The sequence below is a fragment of the Cydia splendana genome, chromosome 11 (genome assembly GCF_910591565.1).
Source record: "Cydia splendana chromosome 11, ilCydSple1.2, whole genome shotgun sequence".
Taxonomy (NCBI): domain Eukaryota; kingdom Metazoa; phylum Arthropoda; class Insecta; order Lepidoptera; family Tortricidae; genus Cydia; species Cydia splendana.
Genome location: NC_085970.1, coordinates 9,800,488 through 9,812,513, shown reverse-complemented (window position 1 = coordinate 9,812,513; position 12,026 = coordinate 9,800,488). Strand labels below are relative to the sequence as shown.

At 36.0% G+C, this 12,026-nt stretch overlaps 1 protein-coding gene across 5 annotated transcripts in view; it reads left to right on the top strand.

The window, feature by feature from the left end:
- LOC134794888 (brain tumor protein-like) overlaps positions 1 to 12,026 on the top strand; it is a 500,480-nt gene that overhangs the window by 393,416 nt on the left and 95,038 nt on the right. Inside the window, exon 1 of one of the 5 annotated variants that reach the window (XM_063766723.1) lies at positions 5,396 to 6,192. The exons of the other annotated variants lie outside the window; for them this stretch is intronic. Coding sequence (XP_063622793.1) covers positions 6,170 to 6,192 — 23 coding nt within the window. The 5' untranslated portion in view covers positions 5,396 to 6,169. Of the gene's footprint in view, positions 1 to 5,395; positions 6,193 to 12,026 lie in introns of those variants that run through there. 5 annotated transcript variants of the gene reach the window in all.

The following is a 12,026-nucleotide window of genomic DNA, read 5'->3' as shown; positions in this document are numbered from 1 at the left end:
ATGGCATGGTACCTGCGTGCGCCCGCTCCGTGCACCCGCCTCAGCCAGCGACGCCCTACAACATCAAATAAAATAGTATGTCGGCTCGATTCGGGAAATGAATTAGAGATTAACTAGATACGATATATGCAGTAAAGATATGTGACGTTCCACGGCAAAAGGTACCTTATGGCGGCTGGCGCCGCGATTCGGGAAATGAATTAGAGATTCACTAGATATAAAATAGTAAAGATAATACATATATCTTTAATACTATATCGTATCTAGTTAATCTCTAATTCATTCCCTGAATCGCGCCGTGTGGTTATTTCGTTCAAAGTTCCAAGGAACTGATTGGTACGAGCATTTTAGCCACCGCAAACTATTAAAATACTGTTTATAATATTTTCACCGTGCCAACGCCATATGGGAGGCATGTGCAAGCATGTTAAAAATCCGAAAGCACTGGACCCCCGCGATACAGACCAGCACATGTCGTTTTGCGGACCGAGGTGGCCGTGACGTCATCTTCTTTTGCAACCAAGGGCCGTTACGAAAAATTTTGTTGGAAACTCATGATTACGGTTTCGCTGATTTTTATACATATATCTCATTCTATATATTATACACGCGCTTATAATACGTATATATATAGCTAATATCTCGAGTGGCGTGTCACTCTAGTTTATTTACTCTTCTATTTTACACGTGGAAGTTATTTCTCCTTAAGTTCTATAGACTCCGACCTGGATTCAACCACAAATGTACGGCACCAACTGTCTGGCTACCTGAAACCCTTTGATAACAGGTACTCGGCTAAATACATTTTTTTGCCGACTTAAAAGGTTTTTTGGTATTTAACTATTTAAGTATCTTAAGGCGACACCCATAGTATAGTATAGACCTACCACGTTAAGATAACAATAACGTCTAAAATCGTCTTATATTTGAATACCTAATCGGTTCGTGCCTATTCCCATATTCCTCTTAATTTGGCAAAAATCATGGAAGATCGTGAGTTCAAACTTCAAACGTCCTCGGCGTTCAACAGTATCAATGATTCTGTTAAATAATAAAATACAGAGGGTATAAGATTGTGTACAGTATTTTGGACAGTGCCAAATTAATGGATAATATAAAATAGCGAGAAAAAATAGCGAGTGTAGGTTTTTGAGTGCGAGTGTAAAGTGACCTAAGGATCCGTAACGGTTCGGAACAACCCCCTGGTCCTAGCCAAGATGACAATTGTTGGTAGAAAACGCCAATCGAAACTCAAATAATGTATGGAAATAGTCACGTGAATTTTCGTAGCATCTGTCGACCCGATACACTTTTACTTGCGACTATCTACTAGTGGATAAATCCTAATAATGATACTTAGCATAATGTTTCTTCTTCTAAATAATTTCTATTTTTTTTTCTAAATAATTGTAAGTAGGTATGTTATTTTTTTAATACAGTTGCTCAAAAAGTGCTACTTTACGTAGCTGTTTAGCGTGCGGAAAGTTGGTTATCTCGAACTAGTGCTTTTTACTTTTCCAATTTTTTTAAATTTATACTTGTTCCAATTCACGACTACTTATTGATGAGTGTTAATATTAGTTTCCTTTAAACGTCGTAATCAGCATAAAAACCTACTGTTAATGTAAGAATATGAAAAATATACATATTTCATATTTTAATACTTACCTCTTCATCATTATAACACGTTTATTTTTTAATATTGAATATTCCGTTCTTAATAAGTTGTCTGAATGGAACGGAATAGCTGCCAAACGCCCATAGATATAATATACTTAAAGACGATGTCTAAGCGAGCTGTCACTGTTACCACTTTTGTTTAGCGTACGATTAACAATGTTTTACTTATTTTTTCGCAACTGTATTAAAAAACGTCGTTCGATACACGTGCGGAAATGTCATTCTTCACTCGTCCCGAGTCTTCCCACTCGCCTGCGGCTCGTGGCAAGATATCTCGGTACTCGTGAAGTAATGACATACCTTCCGCACTAGCATCGAAATGTACTATTCTATGTGTCTAATGTTTTTTTTACTTGTTACAGGTAAGTTCCGTATTCCTGTGTAAAGTGTAAAGTACTTACCTAAATAATCATTTCAGCTCAGTTATTTAGGTGTTTTTTTATTTAATGATTTTGTGTAAGTGGGTACTGTTTTTATTAAATACAGTAGCTTCTTTCCGCGACTTCGTCTTCTTGGGTTGATGATGATGATGATTGATAAAAATTTTCCGTATGTCCTTCCCTGGCATCAAACTATCTCCATATCAATTTTCATGTATAAATCGGTTTAAACATGAGGAGGTAACAGATTATAATAATATTAGTATGGATTTTGAACAAAAGGGTAGGGACAGATGTCTAATGTCCACTTGCTACGAAGCTGAGTGCCTACAGCTAACCACGTTCGACGTGTTGCCTCTCTGTTGCACTTGTAAATCCGTACGTAAATGTGACAGGGAGGCAACACGTCGAATGGTTCGCGGCAGGCCCTCAGGCTACCTCTTTATTTCACTTTCATAACATTCACCCATAATCGTCTGTTTTTGGGGTACCCTTGGTCTGACCTTTTTGCACGAGCAATAGTTTCACCTACACGGTTTTCCATTATCTGCCCAGAGGTCAGGGTTACGGAGTATCCTTTGATTGTTTCATGGTTGACTCACACCTGCGCTATTTGGCGGCGTTACCCAATAAAGTTTCGTTGACTAGACGGCCATTAAAAATGTTTCCTAGAAAATTACCGGTTTCAACTCGTTTAGGCTGGTATTTTCGTATTGACGGTTTTTCGAAACTTCGTTAGAACTTTAAAAATCAGTTATTGACAATGTTGAGTCACGTTAGGTTAGTATTATAAATACGAGTACTACCTGTTATAAATACCCAGGATTATAAATACGAGTGATATAGGTACTGGGGCAAATGATATCAAAATGACATCATTTGTCACAGGAACAGGGCTCTCTGTTCTGTTTAAACGTTAGTTAATAAACGGAAATAAAAAAATAAGTATTTATTTAAAAATTACGACCTGCCACATAACTTTTCTAAATATTTGGGGCCTACTTCACCACAATTGACACCTGACACTGATATTCCTGTCCATTTCTGGGTCGAAAAGTAACGAACGGTACCTAGCCTCAATATTTACTTGTAGGACCAGCAATGTACTGGCAAATTGTCAAGTGACTATTGTCACGATGGTGAAAGAGGGGAATAGTTAATATAATTTTACGAAAAAAAGAAACATAGACTAGTAATGTCGCTTCATTAACTGGTCCAACGTCGTCCCAAATTACAGAAATGCCGCAAAAACAATCCACAATGCCCGAAATGTCCCTCGGACAATAGCAAACTTTTATCGACAATTACTGGTCACCAACTTTTCCATCCAAGTCCTATTTCCCGAGCGTACCATATTCCTATTACGATACTATTGGGGTACGTCAGTTTTCTCCCGAGGGGCCAAGATTGAAATTACATAAAGGTCGTGTTGTCGGTCAAATGTAACTAATGTAAGTAGCTGAGTTTAGGGGCCAAAAATGTTGAAGGTTTGAGAATTAGTGAATATATTATAGACGAATGAAGTGAACATATATGTATATACCTATGAGCCACATACATAGAAGCAATGGTCAGCAATATCCACATTTTTATCTGTGGATATAATACTATTTATTGCACACTACAGTAGAAGATACAGCTTTAGGAAAACAATTAGATGCTGCTGACCCTGCTTCTATATCATACAAGCAGTAGGTACATACCTACTTAGTGAAATTGATTTCCATTTTAAGAAACAAACCTACCTGCAAGTCGTGTAAAAAATATCAAATTGCAAATTAAAATATCATCGATTTACTCTCACAATTGAAAATAAACGTAAACAAAAAAAACATATTTTATTTATGTACAAACTATAATCCATCAGCAGTTGCTATACATAAAATCAATTAACAACACAACAATACGTTAATCACACCCACACACACACACGGCATACACACATGTGCCCGCGCATGTGTGCGACGGCAGCTGCAAAACTCGAATCCCGCCGCCCGCGGTTCCCAAACTTTTATTATTAACTGCAGGGAATACGATGAATTGTGACTCGTGTTTTGTGTTGCTTTGAATTTACTGCAACTGTTGCGATCGTTTTATTAATGTAAAAAAGCATGTTGCTTTTTAATGTGTGTTGTTTTTAGAAGATGAATGTGTTCAATTTAGTATATTGAGCTTTATATTCAAGGGACAAGGATAACAAGAATTATGTATGTATTTCTCTGTTAATGTGATCTATTCTTCAGTTATAAAAACGTTAACATACACCGTGCATTACGCATATTCTACTTAGACCCGCTTTGGAAATATATATGGTTAATTCGTAATATTAAGTGCAATAAATAGTTAGGTACACATCAACTCTAGAACACGTCGTCTTATCTATCAGATTACGGCCTTGAACATAACACGTTGCAGAAACGAAACCCTACAAACGTGGAATGACAATAGCAAAACTATGTATTCTGCGGCCGCAGCCAATAACACGTTGGCAAAGATTTACAAATTCACCCGGCGACTCCAACTGTCAATGCCACGTCAGGTTGAGGGTTGCCACAGTGAAAAAATATACACCGTAGGCTAGAACACATCGACTTTGTGTATCTAATACCTTTAAACGAGCAATTCTTGTTTATTTATATATATATTCGGGGATCTCGGAAACGGCTCTAACGATTTCGATGAAATTAGCTATATGGGGGTTTTCGATAAATCGATCTAATTAGGTGTTATCTCTAGGAAAACGCGCATTTTTGAGTTTTTATGTTTTCCGAGCAAAGCTCGGTATCCCAGATATTAGATTTCTATGTAAGATTGGAATATATAAAGTTACATTACATCTGTAGGTATAACAGTTTTTTATTGACTAATTTATTTTGCGTCAGATAAATCGAAATTGAGCAATGAAATATCATAATTTTAGTTGAATCTCGTTTTCTGTATAAGTTTATGTTTAGTTTCTTATTAATGTCAGCTTAGCATAGAAAAGCAGACATTTACTACTTATCGGATATTTAAATGCTTAGTAATATGAATCAAAAAACTTTGCAATAATTATGCTGACTACTATTTTACGCAAGCATAATTAATGGACAGCCTCTGGCAACCCTAAATAGGTGACAATGTCCCTTACTTGATGCGTCATTCACCCACGCCCGCACAATAAGGGCTAAGTAAATAAAAACCTGACTAAAGGCATAATGAGATATTAATTCGTAAAGACCATGTTATCGTAGGAAAGAAGATTATTCCGAAAATGTTCTATTCTTTCCAAGAAATGTCTTTAACCATCACATATTGAGGTCGATAAACCCGACAATCCCCACGTGTATACAAATCCGTGTCATTTACCTGTTTCATACGTTAACAAAAACAATTAAACTCCAGGTAACTCAACATGGAGAAACAAATAATTGGTGGGAGGCTAATTTGGCGTTAGTCTAAATATGAATAACAGACTGATTACATCATAATCTAAATCACTGCCTTATACCATAATAGGCCGCAACATTGAATATAATCGGCACAACGACATTCGTTTAAAGTGAATAAACCAAAAAATAACACGTCCATAAAGTTTAATCTGTATACGAAGTAGAATAACTCCTCGGTACAATGAACGCGGGCCGATTACCTTGAAAACTTGTATGCGAGTTCTTTACTAAAACAAAAAAATAAGTACGTTATTATAAACGATACGAAAATAGCACTGGACTACAATACCTTCGCCCGCCCGACAAGTCTCAAGTCAACGTGCGTGGATCAAAGAAAAAAACTAATCTCCCTTAATATTATGCATAGACACAAAAAAGTAATTAACACTTACACAAACAGATGTTTGAGAACCGTCAGTTTTCGGTAATATAACTAGTAGGGTACTTTTTGTTGTAGTCATCTCGTCCGTAACGTATGGGTGCCTTGCCTGCATTCTTTTTTCCAAAACTTGACCCCCTGTTTCAGTTATGATCCGACCGTTGCCGCGAACGGTTGTGCGCTCGGAATTCTAGTCAACGCCAAATTGTATTTCTAAGTTAGTGTCGTGTAGCTTAGTTTAGTTTTAATTGTGTAGTTTGAATTGTTTTTAAGATTGGAAGAAGAATTATTTGCTTTTCATGAACGGATTTGGATTGCTTTGGTGAGTTTGTTTGTTTTTCTTTGTTAACGCCGCGTGTGCCGGTTATAAAAATACCAGGTATTCATCTTGTGTAATACCTACTTGATATTTCATTTTGTGACTTTATATAAACGGTGTACAAAATTACCTTAATCAAGTAACGGTTATTTATAAAGTTTAATTAAAGTAGAACTTTTTGAATATTAGAATTTTAATTGAGAATTTTTAAATATAACTCTGCGGGACTTCCAAACAAGTTATTCCGAAGTTCGTTAGATTAATTAAAATGTATTAAATCCTACAGAAACAAAATGGCCTTAAATATTTGGAATATTTTTAGTGTAAGAAATATAAGATTGCCCTCGAAATTTTATTAGGCGCTACGCAAGTTAAACTTTATTATCTTCGGAAAACTAACTTAGATCTTTACCACAAAAATTCGTATATTTTTTCGTTAGCTTTTTTCTTGATGATATTCGTAATTGCTATGAATGAAATAGCTGGTATCTACAGAATGTAAGTGACGATGTTTTGATTCAACGATTTTTTGATCTACCTGCTTTATGCAAATAAATATTCTATAAAACTACATGGAAACACTGTATATTTTCTCAACGTAGTTCAAATTAATAAATACTTGATCAGATATTAAACGTTAAATCTTTAGGCTAACTTGAAAATCAATTATTCTTCATCATTGTCTAACTTTACGAAAAAATCTAAAGCTCCTACGTATAAAAGATTTCTAACCCAAGGAAACTCCGAATTCCTTTTAAAGATATAACTCACTTTACCTTTCGTAACGAGAAACGTATTAGTCCGCCAGTCTGTGCGTATCTTTGAAACTGAACCTGCCTCCGAAAGTGATTGGCCGAGAGCTCTCAACAAATTACTTCGCCGGGTGTCTGTCTTTGTTCCGCCGCGGGTCGCTTTCAGAAAAAAAAACCGGGCAAGTGCGAGTCCGACTCGCGCACGAAGGGTTCCGTACCATAATGCAAAAAACGGCAAAAAAAACGGTCACCCATCCAAGTACTACTGACCCCGCCCGACGTTGCTTAACTTCGGTCAAAAATCACGATTGTTGTATGGGAGCCCCACTTAAATCTTTATTTTATTCTTTTTTAGTATTTGTTGTTATAGCGGCAACAGAAATACATCATCTGTGAAAATTTCAACTGTCTAGCTATCACGGTTCGTGAGATACAGCCTGGTGACAGACGGACGGACTGACGGACGGACAGCGGAGTCTTAGTAATAGGGTCCCGTTTTACCCTTTGGGTACGGAACCCTAAAAATAAGACTTACTCGAGTATGACTAAACATTCCGAGGATCGGGTCTGTCCGTTTTAAGTTTTAAAAGGTGTATTCTTTTTTTATAGTGTCCATGTCCAACCGAGGTTTCGGTGCCAGATTACGGCATAAAAATCATGTGTCGACCGAAGATTCGGTTTCAAAATCATGTTTCGCCCGAAACTAGAGCAGAACCGAACCTTCTGTATCGGCAAAAAATCCGGTTTCGGTCAGACACTAGTTTAGTTGGATGATTGAAAAAATAACCGTGTCTATCTAAAGGCGCGCTTCCAGGATTCCGTACCATCATAGACTTTTTTCTATAATGCTATTCTGCCTGCTTATGTATTTGTCTTTAGAATAGAATAGAATAGAATAGATTTATTCGTAAGCACAAACAATCGGAACAGTACATAGTATAAAAGAAAACACAAAATAAGATTAAAGTGCCACGAAATGGCCCCATCTCAGCATGTTGCTGGTGGCTTCCAGCGCTGATCTTCCGATATCTTCTTCTTTTATAATCCCGCTAAGTTGTAGATTTGGAATGCCCGCACTGAGAGAAAAATCACCACCAGGAATTAATAAACAGTTCTGTACTGGAGGAATAAATGAAGTTTTAGTAGTAATCATGGAAGTTTCACTATTTCTGTAAAATTTATTTATTTCTACAAACAGCTCAGTAATACTAAATCTAATTTCAGCAAACAGACTTTAGTAAATGGAGCATTAAACAAAGTTCAGTATTTGTTAGGGGTCATCCATTAATTACGTCACACGTTTAGGGGGAGGGAGGGGGTCAAGAAAATATGACATATTGTGACATGGGGGAGGGGGGAGACACAAACTTTGTGACGTCACTTTAACTTCATCAGTAACCGATTTTTTTTTTTAAATTATTTTATTCGCTGTACATTTAAATAACAAGTTTTTAAAACGATAATCGTTTTTATTCTTTTAATTTTCTTTCCTAAGCAGTTTTGGGTTATAAAATTACTAATATTTATATCGTCAAAAATATTTTGATAAAATATTAATAATACTTAGGTACTTACTTAATTCGATTTGGCGATTTCGTAGAAAAAATGTGACGTCACACTAGGGGGGAGGGGTTTGCCAAATGTGACCAAATGTGACAAGGGGGGGGGGGGGGAGGGGTCAAAAAACCTAGAAATTCGTGTGACGTAATTAATGGATGACCCCTTACAATCCATTTTTATTACTACTAAAATTCTCCGATTTTTACTAGTAAAGTTTGTGATTTTTGGAAAAAAGCATCTGTGATTTGAAGTTATGATTTTAGTAAATGTCTCACTTACATAGTTTTGTAATATCTAAAAAACGAGTTCGCGGGAATAACATTACCCCATTTAAAATAACAATTCAGTTGTTACTATAGCGACATTACAAAGTTTACTGGTATTTAGTAGATAGACTTGTTGTGTTTATGTTCATTGTTGTACCAATCACTAAACGAGTTTTGTAATACCAACACAGCTACTTGCTACGTTCATTTGGTTAGAGTTAGTATTGTGTCGGATGTCGGGCGGGCGTGTCTCGTGTCTTCTTTGTTTAAAACATACTTAAGTTAAATAATAAATTTAGGATATATTGTGGGCCATGGACATATTAACCCGCGACCTACTGTGTAGTTGGGGTCTACAGGAATATATTGTTCTGCAACTTCGAGCTAGCTGTTGTTATTCTAGTGATAATGACATCAAAGGTAAATCTAAACTGTTTGCAATTCCAACCTCCCTAGCACAGGTGCGCCGCGAGAGCATGTTGCGCGCGTAATAACTACTAGTCTCTTTCTGACTGTATGAATAAGAAAGGAATGGGTAGAATATCTCGACAGGCTTTTATAGTGCCTCTTTAGTACAGAGATATACTACCAAATGCTTTTTTATTCATACAGACAGAAATAAAGACGGGTAGCTACCACGCGCGCGACATGCTTTCGCGGCGCCCGTTTGCTAGGGGCGGAGGAATTGCAAACAGTTTAGTTTTTGCCTGTGACGTCATTATCTCTAGAATAACAACAGCTAGCTTGGAATCGCAGTACAGTTTAGTAAAACCTATGACGTCATCGTCTCCGATATTGCTAAAGCACGCTTAGAATTACAAAACGGTTAGTTTTCACCCATGACGTCATCACCTCCGATATTGCTAAAGCACCTCTCGGAATAACAAAACCAAATTTATGAAATTACTCTAGCATACTTCAAATTACAAATATAGAAGTTGTATTTCCTACTAAATGGAAATTGCAAAAGTCAATTTGTTCCTATTAGTTGACTCTCCTTGTCCCCGGATTAAGTTTTATTTTTGTAATTCTAAGTGTGTTTTTGTTAGTTTTTTCTCTCAGTGCGTATGTATGTTTTGTTGGTCGATATATTAAATACAACAAATATAATAATCGTGCTTAATTATAACGTATAATTTGCAAAACAATAACGGTTGTATTTAAGGGTTGTTTTTTATGTTACGTAGGTATTATAAATAAAAGGGTATTTTAGCTTAAAATTATATTTAAGTAGCACCAAAAACTTCCCTTAAACCTATTTAAATATAGACAAAAATAAAATACTTTTATTACAAAAATTAAGATTGAAAAGAAATAATAAATAAAGCATTAAAAGAAGAATAGAGTTATAAGTTCACCTTACCAAAAAGATTAAGTGTGGTGAATGTAGGCCAGGTTGCGATACTAAACGACCCGACAATACTGTTTCATTCTAGATTCCATCTCAAAGCGTGCATCGAAATCAGTCCATCACTCACAGGTTAGGTAACAACATGTAAACAAACGGTCATTATTATTTTAAATTTAGGTCTTATATATATAAGGATAAGGTTTAATTTTAGTTGTCTGCGTGATTTAAAAGTCTTGGTTCAAATGTTAAATAAATGTTATGAAACCTACGCACTAGGATATATATTCCAATCGATCGCCGACCGCAGGTGAGAGTCTGTCTCGCCTCTAAGCGTAATATTCCACTACACATAGATTTTAGGATTCTTGAGGTCACGGTTATATGGTCCGAGTTGGACTGTAGAATGTAGATTAGCGATGGGAATTGAACTTAGTCTGATGTGACGTCTCGTTAGTGTGAGTAAAACCTGGCTTGGTAAAAATCTGAACGATAACGCTTTACTTTAGTGTACTGGATAGACCTTCTGGATTTAAGTCGAGAACAAAACAGTAGATTATAAGTTCCACTTACAAATCATTCAAGAACTATCGCAGTTCATAAGGAGCATTCCATGAAATTGTCTACCGTTGTCCCGTACAAACGCGAATTTACTCGAATAGGTATAAGAATTTCCTTTTCTATGACAAATGAACGAATGATTTCTATGTTATATGAGTGTACAAGGAAAACTAAAATAAGCCATTTATTTGATTTAGGACTTAATGTCCTAGTGCATGAAACAGCTCCAATATTTGCCTTATTTAAACACTGATAAAACAACAACATTCATACGTAAATAACTTATTTAATAATTTAAATAATCAAACATTTGTAATAATAGGAGAAAATGTCTACAAAAAATATCAACCATATATGTATTTTCCTTAAGAAAAAAAAATAAGTTGTATGCAGTGTATTTTCCGTGCATACTACACTCAAGAGCATTAAAAATTGGCCTTAAGTGTCTTCATAAGAAAATCCATACAAAAAGATTTGTTTTCATTGTTCACAACTTTATGTTGTCGTGACACCCGTGACTGGTAGTTTCCGGCACGCTTATGGGATATTTTCAACACATTAGCGCCATGTTTATTTTTATTAAGCTTAAAGTGAAGTCCGGAAGAGGCCTATTACTTGGCAGGGATAAGTAGCTTTGGCCCTGGGGCCAGCGTGGCAACCTGTACGCCCAATCAGGTAATGTTACACTTCGTGTTCTTTTTGGCTTATGTTAACTTGAGCATATTGCAGATTTAAGGAACGAAATAGTGTGTACAGATGTAGTGCATTAATTATTTTCCATCGTGTTTTCACGGAAACGTACGAACGTATCATGCTGTTTCAGTTAGTCTCGGTACAAAAAGCACTGAGGTTGACTATACATCACAAATACGAACGTTTCCGAGAAAATACTAAGAACAACAATTATGCTCTACATCTGTAGTAGTCAGGTAGTAGTGGGTTCCGTTTTTCCGATTACAACATTAATTTTGTCAATGCTTTGATTGTTCGCTTTTTATAATTGTTTACTCGGGTAATTCCGAAATTCGGATAATTCCGAAATTCAGATGAAAATCACCCAAAATTCCATCATAATAAAAGTCTCTTCGGAATTATCCGACAGTTTTCGACATTCGGAATTACCCGAATACACCTTACCAACTTTAAACATTTAATTAAGATTGTATTACAATCACAATAAATTTGTTATTCTGTATTATGTTTAGACAACGTCCGGGAGACAACAAAATACGAAAAATTATGTACTTTCATGGTAAATACACACTCAGCTGTGTGTATATTTTCAATTTACTACTTACGAGTGCGGAAGGGTTATTCCCACTAGTTACCACCAAGTTCTTACCAGTGGTA